Source organism: Anguilla anguilla, chromosome 18 (genome assembly GCF_013347855.1).
Source record: "Anguilla anguilla isolate fAngAng1 chromosome 18, fAngAng1.pri, whole genome shotgun sequence".
NCBI lineage: Eukaryota > Metazoa > Chordata > Actinopteri > Anguilliformes > Anguillidae > Anguilla > Anguilla anguilla.
This window is the reverse complement of record NC_049218.1, coordinates 9,307,475-9,326,439: the sequence shown is the minus strand read 5'-3', so window position 1 is coordinate 9,326,439 and position 18,965 is coordinate 9,307,475. Positions and strand designations below refer to the sequence as shown.

The following is an 18,965-nucleotide window of genomic DNA, read 5'->3' as shown; positions in this document are numbered from 1 at the left end:
TATATCGTACTACATAGTTACTAAAACAGGGAACCTATCAGTCCCCCATTTTGTATTTGGAAATATGGTGCTAAATGCCATATTCCCCATAACCTATTTAGGCCTATACCCCCAGTGAGCAAACACATGGCAACAGTGGCAAGGAAAACTCCCCTAGCATAAAGGGGAGAAACCTTGGGAGGAACCAAGGCTCAGCAGGGGGGACCCATCCTCCTCGGGTTGGCCTGTGTACAGTTCTGGTGAGGAAATCAATTTCTCACAATTTAAAGATTGTCCAGAAGTTTTCCTGGGTTTTTCAAACCCCACAATTGACAGTTTACAACTCTCCATATGTCCTCGTTGCATTGGAAAGATCCCCATCCAGTTTGATTAAAAGTATGGTCCCAAGTCCAGCTGTATCCACTCGCTCTCCATATGTCCTCATTGCATTGGAAAGATCCTCATCCAGTTTGATTAAAAGTATGGTCCCAAGTCCAGCTGTATCCACTCGCGTTGGTGCACATTTGAGAACTGCGGATCCGCATATCTTTCTGCCTTAAGGTGTGTTAACACAAACCGGCTTCCCAGTACTTTGTGGGGAAGAAGGATTGAGCTGCGCTTCATGCTGTGTTGGACTCGTGTACTTTCTCAGACGAGTTAGGTGAATCCATGTTGGTATTCCGGTCAAGCGGGCAGCTGATGGGGTGGTGAGTAACACAGTATGTTGTCCAGTCCAGTGAGGGCCGAATGTCTTTTTCTGGAAGGACTTCACCAGGACTTGGTCTCCGGGTTGGACTGCGGGGCTCTCCTCCAGGTCTGTCACTGGATCCGGTATTGTCCGTGGGTCCTGTGGTACACACTGAGACAAAAGCTTACAATATTCCAGCAACCTATCTCCCATCACATGCAATTCTCCTCCTGCAATACACAAATCCCCGGGAGTCCTCATGGGTCTACCTGTTAGCATTTCAAAAGGAGAGAGAGATTCAGGATTAGTGGGGCCTGCTCTTAGAAAGAAGTACAGCCGGTAAGTGTGAAACCCAGTCTTCTCCAGTGCCTGCAAACAACTGTTTGGTTAGTTTGTTTTTTAAGCTGCGGTTCGCACGTTCCACCAGACCGGGGATGAAAAGGGCAGTGAAACTTTTGTTTAATCCCCAGTGCTCGGCATACTGTTTTAATGATTTTTCCTGTAAAGTGAGTACCTTGATCACTGTCAATAACACATGGCAAACCCCATCTTGGAATTATTTCGGTTAATAGCAGTTTTGCTACGTCAGTTGCTGTGTTGTGCGCTGTTGGAAATGCTTCTACCCATTTAGTAAAATGATCAATGAGTGTCGTGTCTAGGAACCGACAGACTTCCACGCCAATCGCCAATCTGTAGAAAACCATTTCATGAGGGAAAAGACACAACAGCAGCAAGCTCTTCAGAAAGTTTAGACTTTATTGCACAGGTGCACAAAGCCGGCTCAACTCAGCAGAATTGAGCCCCGATTGTCAGTTTTGCACACATTTTATACACAAATTGCGCCCACAACCCCCCTTTTACACATTCCTAAAAGGTTTTTTTTGGCACAGTCTGGAGTTTGTGGTTTCCTGTTCATAGGTCAACGTGACTTTCCTGGCACAAAAATGACATTGCTTTCTGTACTTTTTCTTTTTTTTTTTTACTTTATTCAGGTTACACAGGGGTCACAGGTGTTAGTTTTCTAGCATATTCTATTAGGTAATAACGTTTTGTTAGTTTTTCTGGATTATATTTTTAGTAATACATGATTAGTTTTTGGTTAGTGTTATCTGCCGGAATTATTATTTGATTAGTGTTTTCTGCTTAATGAGTAAGTATGATTTTTCTTAAGCCTTCTGCATTTGCCTGTTTTCTACAGTGAATACTGTGGTTTCTTGCGGTTCCATAAGCTTTGCTGCAACTACTGATATAGAGTTATTGGATTACATATTGATTATATTAGTATATAGTTATACATGTGATATATGAGTGTATATAATTTTTATCATGAAGCATTGAGAGTTTGGAGGAAACAGTCTGATCAACATTGACGGGAATACCTTAACTTTAACATGTGACGTCATCACACTCATGGGGAGTCTCAAAATTCTCCTACATTCCCCCCTTTCGGGGTCAAAACTCATGGCCCCGAAAAACTCCCCTCGCTGTATTCTTATTCTAAGCGTCAGACAGCGTCGGGTGTGCACCACCCCATGTATATTATGCTGCCATAGCAGCATCCAAATGTATCAGATTCCTCAATGTAACGTTGTTCCCATGGTACCTCCAACACTCTCTCCAGTCGCAAAATTTGATTATACATATCAAAGCTGTATATATTATTCTAAGTGACCCCACAAAGTTATCATACACAATTTCTTAACACGTTGATTCGTAGCACGATGTGTTGCTGCAGTCCTCATAGGTGGTAGGTTCCTGGTATATCTTCCAATCCAGAGTATGCGGTCTGCGCGTCACTCCACTGGAAAGCCGGCCTGCGATTCTCGTACTGGACCCGTAGGGGCACTGTTGGTGGTGTTGCTCCCTGGGCTGGTGTCAGCGCCCGCAGTCCCTCCGCTCTCCCCGTTTTCTGAGAGCAGAGCTGCAGCTTCTTCCTGGACACCTTGTGTCCCACCAAATTAAAGCATTTTCTGTTGGCCTGAACTGGAGTTCTTCTGCTCTCTTAACCATAGGTCCTAAGTCCTTAGCTTGGTAGCCTGGATTGACTTTTAACGTTATGTGTGGGGCCGCACCTTTGTCCTGAAACCACTGCTCAATCCATGGGGTCCTTTCTACATTTAACGGTGCTCCTTCTTGTCCTATCAGGAGCGCGCTTGACACCACATATTGTCGTTCTCTTTTTCCCTTACCCCACTCTCTTTCTAGATCTGGATCCTGGTAGGGATCGAACCTCATTGTACAATGTAAGTCATATTCTGGCTCAGTTGCCTGCGGGATCTGAGCCTCAACATATTTTTGCCAAGTGCTCCACACTTGGTCTTTTACTTGTGTCTCAATATCCCCTACCCAATATACATTTGCCATGTGGAGGTTTTCACTTTTCATATTGTACATTCCTGTTAAATCTATTCCCCCTCCTTCACAGTTTATTTTTAGTCCTAAGGCCAGAATTGCATCTCTTCCTAGAAGGCTTACGGGGGAATTTTTGCATACTACTACCTCTAATTTTGCTTCTTTTGCGCCTATTTTTATTAATACCGGTTTTGTGGTCGGGCTTAACATTGTTTTCCCAGAGAACCCTACTGTTTGAATAACTTCTCCCGACAATGGCAGATGTGAGGCATATTCTTTCTTAATGCATGTACATGTTGCTCCAGCAGTATCTATCATCATAGGGACAATTTTCCCTCCGATTTGTACATTTATTATAGGCTCTTGTTCTGGTCCGTTTGTTATCATTACATGCTGCCCTACTCTGCCTGGGTTCTCTGGGCACCCCTATTGGGCACCTTGATAATTCACAGGTCCTCCACTCTGATATGGGGGCCTAGCCTGGGGAGGTGGGGCCAAGTTGGGGTAACCCTGCGATTGCTGAGGCTGATTAGACACCCAGGTCCCCTGGTTACCTGGGTACATCCCTTGGGTGTTTGGACACCATCTTTTTATGTGCCCCTCCTGACCACATCCATAGCAAACTATGGGGCCCTGTCTCTGTTGATTAGGAAAACTCTGTTGGTTCCAATTTCTATTTTGCATGTTGTTATTCTGATTCAGCTGCCCTTTCCACTGATTATTTTGACCACCATTCCCTGGCCCTCCCCCCCTTTGTTACCCACCCGGTTGGGTGCCCCCCTTTTTCATATTACCTTGCATGGCCACTGGGTGAGGGATGCCGGAGAAGTCGTAGACCACCGTCGATGCCACTTTTTCCGCCTCTTTTTCTTTGGCTCTCAGCTCCTTTATTTCTCTCGCCTTTTTTTCTTTGGCTCTCAGCTCCTCCAGCTGCAACTGCAGTAGCTTCCTTTGAATGTCTTTTGTTTGATCTTCCAGTTTTTTCCCCTCTTTCCGCTGCCTGTCCACAGCGTGCACCACGTGATCCACAAACTCTCTGTGTGTCATGGTATTCAGTCCCACCACCTCATCGAGGCGGCGCCCCACTTCCGGTGACATCCCCTCCTGGATGGCTTTGCGGAAGAGGGTGGTCATTATGGGATCTGCCTGTACGTCCTTTTCAGTTAACAATCTCCACCTGCGCAACTGTGTGTGGATGTATGTTGCCGGTAGTTCATTGTCTTTTAACGGCGGTCCCGTTAAGGTCGTTATGTCCGGTCGTGCGGGATACAGGGCTCGCAGAGCAGTCCAAACAACCCCACGCACGTTATCAAACGGCCCACCGTCCACTGCTGGAGACTGCGCATGGTTTCTGTCAAAGTCAGCCTGCTCAAATATGTCCAGCATTGTTTCCATCCCCACAACCTTCCCCAGGAGAGCCTTCAGGTCCCCCACAGCCAGGATCCGGCCTGTCGTCTCCTCCTCCAGCACCCTGATCCAGTGGCTTGCTCCATTCTGCAAATCAGGGAGATTGGTTATTACATTATGCATATCTTGGGTGGACCAGGGAATGGTAAATGGTAAATGGACTGCATTTATATAGCGCTTTTATCCAAAGCGCTTTACTCTCATTCGCCAGAGCAGTTAGGGGTTAGGGGTTAGGTGTCTTGCTCAAGGACACTTCGACACGCCCAGGGCGGGGTTTGAACCGGCAACCCTTCGACTGCCAGACAATCGGTCTTACCTCCTGAGCTATGTCGCCCCAACATGGAATGTATCGGGATACACCCCCTTCCCTAATCAACAATGGTGCTATAGTATTGCGGTTATTAGCATTATGGCTATATCCTTCTGCTGCTGGGTTATGCCGGGTTGGCGGTCTCTCTCTTATGTTTTGATATCGCCCAGCTAAATCTCCTCCCACCTGTGCAGGCCCCTCTCCCCCGTCTGACTCTTCTGCCTCGCTATTGTTTGTCTGGCATACCTCATTGTCGCTCGCCTCACTCTTTTCTGCTGGGGAGAATTCCTCCTCCCCTTTATTGTATTTATATTCTGTTTGGGGGATTTGCTTTCTATTTATAGTGTCTTTTGTCAAACATGGCTTATGTTTTTCTCGGGACTCTGTTCTCTTGGTAATTTTTGGCTTCAGCTGTTCCCATGTGTTATACGGGAGCTTTTCCCATCTAAAATTTCCCCACCCCGCAGTTTCGCATTTTTTTGGTGTTTCCTCGTCCCTTTTTGACCCCACCTGTTCAGGCTTTTGGCATATTTTAGACGTTTGCTGTTTTTTCTCAGTGTTTCTTATCTCTTTTGCCTTTTTTATTAACCGGCTATGGTATTCATCATACTGGCTATATTTTTCTTTTAACAGCTCTTCTAACTCCTCTACCTCCTTGTATTCTCTCCTTAGCTCTGTGACCCTTTTTTCTATTTTTCCCTTTTCTTCCTGGAGCCGCGCTCTCTCTATCTCGAGCTGTTCCTCACTTTCCTCATGTTCTACCCACCCTTGTATCTGAACCTGTCCTTTTACTACTGGACACACTGTTACTGCAGATGTTACCGGGCCTATTGGGTCTCTTTTATTTCCGCATGTCCTGATGACTGCGGGGTATACGGAGGAGGAATTATTTCTTCACTGCGATCCCCACTCATTCCTACATATTTTTCTAGGGAAGCGGACCTAAACCATCCTAAAATTCTTTTTTCCTGTTCTCTTTTTCGCTTTCTTTTTTCTGACTTGTCTCCTGTTCTGTAATTTGCTATTACCCCTCCCATCTGATCACATATTTCTCTATCAAACGTACCCTCTTTAGGCCATTTTGTCACCATTCTTTTTTTAGTTCTTTTTTTCCATTTTCCTGATATATGTTTGTGGTAGGGTGGGCGTGGTTTTGCGTTGGCTGCAGAGAGAGAGTGGGCGGGGCGGCTCTCGGAACTCTGCGCCACGGCTGTTGGGGTTGTGAAACCGTAAATCTGTTATTGTGTATTGTGAACAGAAAGCCGCGTGGCGGCCGAGAAATAAAACAAGATGCAGTCGCGTCCTGAAAAATTAACGCGTCTCTCTCCTCTCTCAAACGAGCGGTAGCACTCGACTTGCTACAGTGGTGGCCCGTACGGGGAGCGGCAGGAAGAGAGAGAGGGAGAGAAGGTCAAAAATGGACCCAAACCGGAGCGAGGCGGCGCAGCCTCTCGTAGCGCTGGCACGGATGCTGGAGGGGATGGCCCAAATGCAGGAGAGGCAGGCGGCCGTACACGCAGAGCAGATGGAGGCTCTGCGTGCACAAGCCTCCCTCCAGACCCAGGCGCTGCGACAGCTGGCTGCCGCCGGGGAAACCAGCTCCCGGGACCCGCCGTCCCGATCCCCTCTCCGGATCCACATCCCCAAAATGACAGCCGACGATGACATCCAGGCATTCGTGGAGAGTTTTGAGGTGGCAGCGGAGGCGTGCCAGTGGCCCCACGAGGAGTGGGTTGTACACCTCCTGCCCCTTTTAACTGGGGAAGCCCAACAGGCGGCGCATGGACTGCCGCCCGGAGCCCGGGCGGATTACAAGACTGTGAAGAGGGCGATCCTGGACCGACTGGGCTGCAGCTCGGAGGATTACCGGCGCCGGTTCCGGACGGCGAAACTGGGGGCGGAGGACCGTCCCTTCGCATACGCCCAAAGGCTAACCCACATGGCCCGGCGTTGGCTGCAACCAGAGATCCGGTCCGCCGGGGGCGTAGTGGAGCAGGTCATACTGGAACAGTTCCTGGAAGGGTTGCCGGAGGGAACGGCCAATTGGGTGCGCTGCCATCGCCCGACCAACCTAGAGGGGGCGGTTACCCTGGCGGAGGACCACCTAGTGCTATACCCCAGCGCCCAGCAGCAAGCACGGCCGGAACCGGCGCCCAGGAGGAGACCCCCTCCTCGTACTGGCCCCTCCCCTGTCCCCAGGGCTCTGCCCCCTCCCTTTCCTCAAACTAATCCCCCCTTTTTTCCGATTCCCTCTCCAGGTCCAGGCTCAGTGGCGGGGGGCTCCGGCTCGCAGAGGGCGCCTCAGACGCTCGGACCGGGGTGTTGGCGGTGTGGACAGCTGGGTCACCTGCGCCGCGATTGTCCACTTATGGAAGTGGGGCAGGTGGTCCGGGTGGTCGGGCCGCCCACTTCCGCTCCCGATCAGGAGGGAGCGTACTACATCCCGGTAAGGGTGCAAGGGAGTGAACGCCGGGCGCTGTTGGATTCGGGGGCTATGCAGTCCCTGATCCAGCAAAACCTGGTTCGAACCGAGGCATTGGTAAAGGCACCCTGGGTTTCCATTCGGTGTGTGCATGGAGATGTGCACAAGTATCCGGTAGTACCCGTGGAAATTTGTTACCAGGGAAAAACGCATATTGTGAAGGCTGCGGTTAGCTCCCGGCTTGCGCATCCCCTAATCTTGGGTACTGATTGGGCGGGGTTTAGGGAGATTTCTAGAAACATGCTGGGGTTGCGATCACGACCGATAGGGAAGTGTGACGTGTGTGCTGTTGACGGTGGTGACGCAGGGCCGTCCGACACGGCCGGGGCGGGGAGGGACCCAGGCGAGCCTCCGGTTGAGACTCCCCGGGGTCCTGTATTCCAACCCGCGGAGGATTTCCCACTCGAGCAGTCTCGGGACGACACCTTACGCTTTGCCTATGACCAAGTGATGCGGACTGATGGTCAGCAGGTGCGCCCCGATGCAGTACTCTCTCACCCTTATTTTTCTATTATTAGGGACAGGTTGTATCGAGTGTGTCGTGACGCTCAGACCGGTGAAGAAACGACCCAGTTGTTGGTACCCAAAAACCGCCGGGAAATGGTTTTCCAGGCGGCTCATTACAACCCCATGGCGGGACACTTAGGGTATGATAAGTCACTACACCGAATAATGGCTCGGTTTTACTGGCCGGGCATTTGGGCGGACGTACGTCGGTGGTGTGCGTCCTGTCCCGAATGTCAATTAGTGAACCCCCCGGCCACCCCAAAAGCGCCTTTGCGCCTACTACCCTTAATAGAGGTTCCCTTTGATAGAATTGCTATGGACCTCATCGGGCCATTTGAACGGAGCACCCAGGGATACCGTTTCGTGTTGGTCTTGGTGGATTATGCGACCCGGTATCCCGAAGCAGTACCGTTGCGCAATATTTCAGCTAAGAGTGTTGCACAAGCTCTGTTTCAAATTATCTCCCGGGTCGGAATCCCGAAAGAGATTCTGACTGATCAGGGCACTTCGTTTATGTCACGTACACTAAATGAGCTATACGGATTACTGGGCGTCCGCTCTATTAGAACCAGTGTATACCATCCCCAAACAGATGGGCTTGTGGAGCGATTTAATAGAACTCTGAAGTCCATGATTCGAAAGTTCATTCACGACGATAGCCGAAATTGGGATAAGTGGTTCGTCTCTCTATTATTTGCAGTGCGGGAGGTTCCCCAGGCCTCCACGGGATTTTCTCCCTTTGAACTGTTATTCGGTAGAAAACCTCGGGGAATATTGGACCTAGTTAAAGAAAGCTGGGAGGACGGTCCAAGCCCCAGCAAAAATGAGTTGCAGTACGTCATGGACCTGCGAGCAAAACTCCATACACTGGGTCGGTTGTCACGGGAGAATTTGCTCGAGGCTCAGGAACGTCAGCAGAGGCACTACAATAGAGGGACGAAACTACGACAATTCTCGCCGGGAGATAAAGTCCTGGTATTACTTCCAACCTCCAGTACAAAATTACTCGCCAAGTGGCAAGGGCCCTTCGTGGTCACACGACGAGTTGGGGAGGTTGACTATGAGGTGGAGCGTGCTGATAGAGAGGGAGCGAAACAGATTTATCACCTCAATTTATTAAAAGCCTGGAAAGAGGTGGTGGCTGTTTCTCTGGTAACGGTGGATCAGGAGAGGGACGAGCTGGGGCCGGAGGTAGTAAATTCAATCAATCAGACCCCACCCCTTTCAGATAGCCACCTCTCGCCAAGTCAGAGAGCAGACCTTGCCATGTTGCAAAAACGGTTTGCGGATGTGTTTTCTCCCCTACCAGGACGCACGAACCTCATACACCACCATATCGACACCCCCCCGGGAGTAACGGTACGTTCCCGCCCCTATAGACTGCCGGAGCACAAAAAGAAATTGGTGCAGGCAGAAATAAAGGCCATGCTGGAGTTGGGTGTAATAGAGGAGTCCCGCAGTGCCTGGAATAGCCCCATCGTGCTGGTAAGTAAGCCGGATGGCTCTATTCGGTTCTGTGTGGATTATAGGAAAGTGAATGCTGTGACACATTTTGATGCCTATCCTATGCCTAGGGTCGACGAACTCCTGGATCGGCTGGGCACGGCTCGTTTTTTCTCGACACTGGATCTGACTAAGGGCTATTGGCAGATTCCCTTGTCTGCAAAGTCCAAAGAGAAATCGGCTTTCTCCGCTCCGGACGGTTTGTACCAATTCCGAACACTTCCGTTTGGGTTGTTCGGGGCCCCAGCCACCTTCCAGCGCCTGATGGATCGGCTGCTGCGTCCGCATGCTGCGTATGCTGCTGCCTATCTGGATGATGTTATCATCCACAGTAGCAGCTGGGCACAGCATATGCGGCATGTGGGGGCGGTGCTCGAGTCCTTGAGGCAGGCGGGGCTCACGGCTAACCCAAAGAAGTGTGCGATTGGCCGAGCGGAGGTACGGTATTTGGGGTACCACTTGGGAAGTGGACAGGTGCGACCTCTGGTGGATAAAACCGCGGCGATTGCGACCTGTCCACGACCCAAGACGAAAAAAGAGGTGAGGAGGTTCTTGGGGTTGGCCGGCTACTATAGGCGGTTTATTCCGGCGTTTTCACAGCTGACCAGCCCCTTGACTGATTTAACTCGCAAAGGTGCCTCAGATTCGGTCCAGTGGACGGAGCCGTGCCAGCGAGCGTTTGAGAGGGTAAAGGAAGCCCTCTGCGGGGAGCCGCTCTTGTTCACCCCTAATTTCTCTCTTCCTTTTATCCTGCAGACCGACGCATCGGACAGAGGGCTGGGGGCTGTTTTGACCCAGCAGGTGGAGGGAGTCGACCGCCCGGTGCTGTACCTCAGCCGCAAACTATCCCAGCGGGAGGCGAGGTACAGCACGGTAGAAAAGGAGTGCCTCGCCATCCGGTGGGCGGTCGGGTCCCTGCGCTACTACCTGCTGGGTCGCCCATTCACCCTCTGTTCGGACCACGCTCCCCTCCAATGGCTCCACCGCATGAAGGATACCAACCCGCGAATCACCCGGTGGTATCTGGCTCTACAGCCCTTTAATTTCAAGGTGGTTCATAGGCCGGGGGCGCAGGTGGTGGTGGCGGACTTCCTCTCTCGCCCCGAAGGGGGTGGGGGGGGTGGGGGGGGGGGTCGGTCATCGACCGGATGGCTCCCCGGCCTAAGTCGGGCGGTGGGGGTATGTGGTAGGGTGGGCGTGGTTTTGCGTTGGCTGCAGAGAGAGAGTGGGCGGGGCGGCTCTCGGAACTCTGCGCCACGGCTGTTGGGGTTTATTAATCAGCACTGAGGGTTAATTGTTTGATTGATTGACAATGTGCTGATTACCTCGACAGTGAGCCTGGACGTTTAAAAGCTGATCGACAGAAAGAGAAGCGACAGAACAGGAGACGGAAGAAGAGCTGACGGGCTGTCAGCCGTGAATTGTGAAACCGTAAATCTGTTATTGTGTATTGTGAACAGAAAGCCGCGTGGCGGCCGAGAAATAAAACAAGACGCAGTCGTGTCCTGAAAAATTAACGCGTCTCTCTCCTCTCTCAAACGAGCGGTAGCACTCGACTTGCTACAATGTTCTATCTCCTTTTTACAATTAGGATATTTTCCCGTGATTATTTCAACCGGCGTTTTCTCTCCTTTTTCCATTATTTTATGTTTACTTTATACTTTTATTTTATTCTCCTATTTAAAGATTTATATATATTTAACCTTTATTTTATACCTTCTACACACTTCACGTTTCTTTACTTATTTTCCCCCTTTTTCCTTTATAGTGGCACGTACACATAAATCACAATTTTTCCTCAGTTGCCTCAATACAACGTTACTTCCGCGCAAGCACAAGCATCTAATCTAAGCATAAACACAGTTTAACAATATTTTACCTTACCAACAATAGTTTTTCTCTTACTTTATACCTCACAGGACAGTGTTTTTCCTAAACACGCTTTTACCAGAGCTCTTGCAGATGGCCTTTCTTGGGTTTCTCTCCTCCCAAGTCTCTGGCACCTCTTTTTAAAACAACAGCATCAGTGTAAACCTTCAGAAGCAAAAATATATTCAAATATTATTCCTAGTTCCGGTTCCGACACATTTTGCCACAAACACCTGCATCAGTGTAAACCTTCAGCAGCAACAATGTATTTAAACACTATTCCTAGTTCCAGCACACTTTGCAACACAAAAACAGCAACAGTGAAAACCTTCAGCAGCAACAATGCTTTTAAACACTATTCCTAGTTCCAGCACACTTTGCAACACAACAACACATATCGTCCTTTTACTTATACCACACTCAATTCACTCACGGTTCGTTGTGCACGTTTCTGAAGAGCTCGCTGCTTTCTTCCCTTCAATTTTTGGTGTTAGTGTCCGGGTTGGTTTTACGAAAGGATGATACCTTTTTCGTATCCCGGACGAGCCCCCAAATGTCGTGTCTAGGAACCGACAGACTTCCACGCCAATCGCCAATCTGTAGAAAACCATTTCATGAGGGAAAAGACACAACAGCAGCAAGCTCTTCAGAAAGTTTAGACTTTATTGCACAGGTGCACAAAGCCGGCTCAACTCAGCAGAATTGAGCCCCGATTGTCAGTTTTGCACACATTTTATACACAAATTGCGCCCACAACCCCCCTTTTACACATTCCTAAAAGGTTTTTTTTGGCACAGTCTGGAGTTTGTGGTTTCCTGTTCATAGGTCAACGTGACTTTCTTGGCACAAAAATGACATTGCTTTCTGTACTTTTTCTTTTTTTTTTTACTTTATTCAGGTTACACAGGGGTCACAGGTGTTAGTTTTCTAGCATATTCTATTAGGTAATAACGTTTTGTTAGTTTTTCTGGATTATATTTTTAGTAATACATGATTAGTTTTTGGTTAGTGTTATCTGCCGGAATTATTATTTGATTAGTGTTTTCTGCTTAATGAGTAAGTATGATTTTTCTTAAGCCTTCTGCATTTGCCTGTTTTCTACAGTGAATACTGTGGTTTCTTGCGGTTCCATAAGCTTTGCTGCAACTACTGATATAGAGTTATTGGATTACATATTGATTATATTAGTATATAGTTATACATGTGATATATGAGTGTATATAATTTTTATCATGAAGCATTGAGAGTTTGGAGGAAACAGTCTGATCAACATTGACGGGAATACCTTAACTTTAACATGTGACATCATCACACTCATGGGGAGTCTCAAAAATTCTCCTACATGAGCACCAGCACATATTTCTTTCCCCTACATCCTGGTAGAGGACCGATGAAATCAATTTGCAATTGGGCAAACGGTTGTTCTGGTCTGGGCTGTTGTCTCATTCTTACTTTGATGGTTGGTCCGGGGTTGCATCGAGAGCATGTGATACACCTGCGGACATAGTCATTGATGTTAGTGTTTAATTTTGGATGCCACCATGTTTGCTTCATCCGACGTTGCATGCGCCATGCTCCATCATGTCCTAAGGAGTGATATAAGCTAACCATAGTACTCATCAAAACAGCTGGTAGGATCACTGTGTTGTTTGGACCCCTCCATATGTTGTCTTCATCTGCCCACCTATTCCCATTTGAGTGTGGGTCTGTACCTTTTGTGCGAGCTTTAATTTTAATTACTGCCACTTTGGTAGTTCAGTGGCTTTATGCAATTTTCTACCATTCCCCCATTTTGTATTGGTGATCCTGCACTGGTGGTAAATCCCCTGTTAGCCCACAAGTTCAGGTAATCATGTACTACTCCAAATGCATAACGTGAGTCAGTGTATATGTTTACATTGTTCCCTCCCATTACTGTACACGCTTCTGCCAAAGCCCATAATTCCGCAACTTGTGCTGACTGATTCACCAGTCTACCATGTTTCACTAACTGTCCGTTTTGTGTACACACAGCCCATCCCGTGTTTTTTTTTTTTTTTTTTTTAAATATAAAAAGATGAACCATCAACATATAGGTCAAATGCACCCTGAATGGCGATTTCTTTCACCCTGTGGTTATCAAAATTACCTTCCCCTTCTACACAACAGTGATGAGGTTGTCCCTCATCAGGATTTGGGAATAGGGTAGCTGGGTTCAAAGTAGTTATACGTTTTAAATATACTGATGGCATCCGAAGACTTGTTTCCCATCGAGTCCATCGAGCCACGTGTACTGCTGTCAACCTTTTTCTTGACAAAATAGACAGAACAGAATGAGGGACTATAACATCAATTTCCTGTGTGCTAATTAACGGCAACGCTTGATTTAAGGCAATGGAGGCAGCTTCAACGGCTTGTAAACAGTCCGGCATCGCTTTTACAACCACATCTAATTTAGAGGAGAAATATGCAACCGGCCTTTGTCTGTCCCCATGCTTTTGTGTCAGCACCGCCGCCATGTGTCCTGTATTTACATGAGTATATAGTGTGAAGGCACAAGTGGGTTGGGGAGCGAAGTGCGAAGTTTTTGTTTTAAAATGGAAAAAGCCGTCTCACACTCAGACGACCATTCTATCCCGTCATGTGGACCCCCCGCTCCCTTTAAGAGGTCGTTTATCGGTTGAACAATTGTTGAGTAGTTGGGTATATGGGTCCGACAATAATTAAAAATACCAAGTATTTTGCGTAGCGCTCGTACTGTAGTAGGTCGCCGACACTCTGTTATGGCTTCAATTCGGTTTGTGGTCATTCTCTTACACCCCTGTGAAACCATATACCCTAGATAAACGACTTCTGTTTGTACGATCTGTGCTTTGCGTGGGTTACACTTCACACCATGTTTTGCCAGATGTTTTAAAATAACATCTAAGTCTCTGCGATGCGTGTCCCTATTTTGTACGAAATTAATAAATCATCGACATATTGGCACACACATGATTTAATTTCAGGGAGGCTATTAATTACATCAGCTAACACACATTGCTGCATATTTGCCTTTCTCTTCAGTTCAGTGCCTTCTCTGAAATTACCCCGGAATCATTTTTGCTAGGGAATGAGGGATTAGTTCTCGTTGCTTTCCCATATCTTTTAACCATAGCTTTTAATGCCGCTGCCATTAGATCCCCGCATAAAACTTCTTTCTCCGTCATCATTCCCGTAGTTGGTAGCCCTTCAGAATTACGCGGATTAGCTATTATGAGCCGAAAGTATTAACTACACGAAAGGAAAAAATGCGCTTTTACTCTTATATTATATGGGTTATATATACTATATTGTGTACACATATAACAAACATATCACGTAGGCCTAACACAACAATACGTTCTTCTGTAGACATGACAACACTAATGGAGCTCGGAACAAAACAACATTGAGTGCACTTTCTCGCATTCACTCGCATTGGTAAACAACCTAGGTTCTCTTCTTGCACACACTTTGGCACGCAGCCCAGTTTTTTCACAATTCGCAGTGTTACTCCGAAACACTTAGGCTACTAACAGCAATCAGCAACACCAAAACTTGTCCAACAAATTATTACACAGACGCTCCCTCGTCTGATGTGTTCTGACCCAAAACGACACACACAGGAAATATCCCACGTTAGGCTACTGTTTAAGGAAGGTGGACGCTACTTCGCCCGTGAGCCCGACGTGGCTCGAAACGTGTCCTTCTGCCAAATACCGACACACGTTACTGTTTTAAGGAAGGTGGACGCTACTTCGCCCGTGAGCCCGACGTGGCTCGAAACGTGTCCTTCTGCCAAATACCGACACACGTTACTGTTTTAAGGAAGGTGGACGCTACTTCGCCCGTGAGCCCGACGTGGCTCGAAACGTGTCCTTCTGCCAAATACCGACACACGTTACTGTTTTAAGGAAGGTGGACGCTACTTCGCCCGTGAGCCCGACGTGGCTCGAAACGTGTCCTTTTGCCAAATACCGACACACGTTACTGTTTTAAGGAAGGTGGACGCTACTTTGCCCGTGAGCCCGACGTGGCTCGAAACCAAGCGGCCAAAACCAGACTTCGTTTTTGAAGCTCATTTCCTGGTGTTGTAGTTCCTGGTTGCTCACTAGCGCCACTACGGATGGCTCCAGTATAGGTGTTTTCATATCCGGTTTCCATGTAAGTCTACGGTACAAATGCGATCAAAATACAAAGTCAATAATTTTTTCTCACAAGAACAAATAGTCATAATAGGTGTATTTTATTGGTCTTATGACTGTCCATGGGTCGATTTCATGGTTTATTGCGTCATTTGGGCACAGTGCCAATATTTGTTCTGGACCAATGAGGTACAGCTTGCGTCACTTCCGGATTTGCTGAGAAACATAAACTGAAGATAACTGAACATAGCCTAATTGTATTTTTAATGTCATACATATAACGTGATTACATGACACAGTACAGTCACGGATGGAAATTAAACTCCGTAAACATCTGATAATATATTTTAAAACATAACGGCAGACAGTCAGCTAGCCTCGTCAGCTACTGTGACGTCACCCATTGCCTCTCCGTGGGTCTGTAAAACACGTTTTGAAGCTCAATGGCGGGCGCGGCCATGTTCTCGATTTGGAGCCAAAACCATAGAGTTAAGCGGTCTTGTGATTTTGACAATGTGATTGACAGTCCGGTGCGGAAAAGCCCATCAGCCTGAACGAACGATTGCACTACGAACTTGAGGCTAGCTGACTGTCTGCCGCTATGTTTTAAAATATATGATCTAATGTTTACGGAGTTTAATTTCCATCCGTGACTGTACTGTGTCATTTAATCACGGTATACGTATGACATTAATAATACAATTATGTTCAGTTATCTTCAATTTATGTTTCTCGGCAAAGCTAATATGCTTAGCTAGCATATCAGCTTTCCAGTGAGCTAGGTAAGCTATCCGTGGTTAGCTCACGCATTAGCAATATGAACTACAGGGGAAGAACATCGACTGCACTGATGGTCAATCAATCAGAGATGTGTAGACTACTGGTGATTTGACTAGGCTAATTTTCATATAACTGTCTGGTAGACCTGCTGTTAACCAAGCAAGTTATCGTCGTAGGTTTTCGCCACAATCAGTTAACGAGCCTTTAACTGCTACTACTCCATCACCGTTTGCGGTGTTTAGTTGCTGGGTGATGCTAGCTGACCGATCGTTCGCAAGTCATTTTTACCGAATAAAAATAACACTGTCAGCGGTGATTAACAAATCTACCAAGTATTTTAATAACTGATCTACAGGCGTGTAAATATGACAACGCACTTTGAAGAGCAAGTTTTCCACCTGTTGCATAAAGACAAAAATAATGTACATTGAATTTCTAACTATTATTATTTTCTTGCTAGCTTCTAGCTTTGTCACATTCGTGCAGCATAGCCCAGGTAGACATTTACGGAATGTACACGACTGACAAGCCGTCAAACACGTTTGACAGATGGAATATTTGCCGGTTAGGGTTAGCTAGCTAGTCAAATGGCTTGGTAGCCGAAGTAGCGAACTGTTTTAGCATAGGATACTGGACTACCACATATAGCAAATAAGCGTTAGCTGATTATGCTTTCTGCCAACTAATTATTTGGTTAAGTGGGCTAAAGGAAATAGTAAAAATGACTCGGCTACCGCAAAACTTCAGAGGAGGATTATTTTATGGTCGTCTAGTGCAGCTGTAAATAGCACACGCTATAATGAAACCACTACAAAATGGGATGCCTGCATTTTCTGACTTCGCACAGGTGGACCGTGGTCGGACCAAGCGGCCAAAACCAGACTTCGTTTTTGAAGCTCATTTCCTGGTGTTGTAGTTCCTGGTTGCTCACTAGCGCCACTACGGATGGCTCCAGTATAGGTGTTTTCATATCCGGTTTCCATGCAAGTCTACGGTACAAATGCGATCAAAATACAAAGTCAATAATTTTTTCTCACAAGAACAAATGGTCATAATAGGTGTATTTTATTCGTCTTATGACTGTCCATGGGTCGATTTCATGATTTATTGCGTCATTTGGGCACAGTGCCAATATTTGTTCTGGACCAATGAGGTACAGTTTGCGTCACTTCCCGATTACTACGGAGGACTGAGCTACAGTAGGGGCTACAATCTGTGGTCACTGGGGTGGGAGGTGGCGTCTCTTGGCCTTGACATTGCGTCTCCGACCACGGTCCACCTGTGCGAAGTCAGAAAATGCAGGCATCCCATTTTGTAGTGGTTTCATTATAGCGTGTGCTATTTACAGCTGCACTAGACGACCATAAAATAATCCTCCTCTGAAGTTTTGCGGTAGCCGAGTCATTTTTACTATTTCCTTTAGCCCACTTAACCAAATAATTAGTTGGCAGAAAGCGTAATCAGCTAACGCTTATTTGCTATATGTGGTAGTCCAGTAGCCTATGCTAAAACAGTTCGCAACTTCGGCTACCAAGCCATTTGACTAGCTAGCTAACCCTAACCGGCAAATATTCCATCTGTCAAACGTGTTTGACGGCTTGTCAGTCGTGTACATTCCGTAAATGTCTACCTGGGCTATGCTGCACGAATGTGACAAAGCTAGAAGCTAGCAAGAAAATAATAATAATTAGAAATTAAATGTACATTATTTTTGTCTTTATGCAACAGGTGGAAAACTTGCTCTTCAAAGTGCGTTGTCATATTTACACGCCTGTAGATCAGTTATTAAAATACTTGGTAGATTTGTTAATCACCGCTGACGGTGTTAATTTTTGTTCGGTAAAAAGTGACTTGCGAACGATCGGTCAGCTAGCGTCACCCAGCAAGTGAACACCACAAACGGCGATGGAGTAGCTAGTAGTAGCAGGCTCATTATCTGACTGGCGAAAACCTACGACGATAACTTGCTCGGTTAACAGATCTACCAGACAGTTATACGAAAATTTGCCTAGTCAAATCACCAGTAGCCTACACATCTCCGATTGATTGACCATCAGTGTAGTCAATGTTCTTCCCCTGTGGTTCATATTGCTAACGCGTGAGCTAACCACGGACAGCCTACCTAGCTCACTGGCAAGCTGATATGCTAGCTAAGCATATTCGTTTTGCTGAGAAACATAAATTGAAGATAACTGAACATAGCCTAATTGTATTTTTAATGTCATACATAACGTGATTACATGACACCGTACAGTCACGGATGGAAATTAAACTCCGTAAACATCTGATAATATATTTTAAAACATAACGGCAGACAGTCAGCTAGCCTCGTTCAGGTTGAGGGGCTTTTCCGCACCGGACTGTCAATCAAATTGTAAAAATCACAAGACCGCTTAACTCTATGGTTTTGGCTCCAAATCGAGAAAATGGCCGCGCCCGCCATTGAGCTTCAAAACGTGTTTTAGAGACCCACGGAGAGTCAATGGGTGACGTCACAGTAGCTGTGTCCATATTTTTTACAGTCTCTGGGTCGGACCCGCAATGTCAAGGCCAAGACACGCCACCTCCCACCCCAGTGACCACAGATTGTAGCCCCTACTGTAGCTCAGTCCTCCGCAGTAATCCGGAAGTGACGCAAGCTGTACCTCATTGGTCCAGAACAAATATTGGCACTGTGCCCAATTGACGCAATAAATCATGAAATCGACCCATGGAGAGTCATTAGACGAATAAAATACACATATTATGACTATTTGTTCTTGTGAGAAAAAAATATTGACTTTGTATTTTGATCGCATTTGTACCGTAGACTTACATGGAAACCGGATATGAAAACACCTATACTGGATCCATCCGTAGTGGCGCTAGTGAGCAACCAGGAACTACAACACCAGGAAATGAGCTTCAAAAACGAAGTCTGGTTTTGGCCGCTTGGTTTAACCC

The 18,965-nt window shown here is 47.0% G+C and overlaps 1 protein-coding gene across 1 annotated transcript; it reads right to left on the bottom strand.

The window, feature by feature from the left end:
- Nucleotides 1-2,460: 2,460 nt before the first annotated feature.
- LOC118218333 lies at nt 2,461-11,668 on the bottom strand. Its single transcript, XM_035400925.1, has 3 exons — nt 11,623-11,668; nt 3,814-4,513; nt 2,461-2,609 (listed from the first exon to the last, which is right to left on the bottom strand). Exons 2-3 carry the CDS (start codon nt 4,412-4,414, stop codon nt 2,461-2,463), a joined length of 750 nt encoding a protein of 249 aa, XP_035256816.1. The 5' UTR covers nt 4,415-4,513; nt 11,623-11,668.
- Nucleotides 11,669-18,965: the final 7,297 nt, after the last annotated feature.

Excerpts from the sequence above, each read along its gene's own strand:
- LOC118218333 (XM_035400925.1), bottom strand. The coding sequence starts at position 4,414 with ATGGAAACAATGCTGGACATATTTGAGCAGGCTGACTTTGACAGAAAC. Across the intron at positions 2,610-3,813 it reads TCACCCAGTGGCCATGCAAG|GTGTCCAGGAAGAAGCTGCA; the intron begins GTAATATGAAAA and ends GTGGGACACAAG.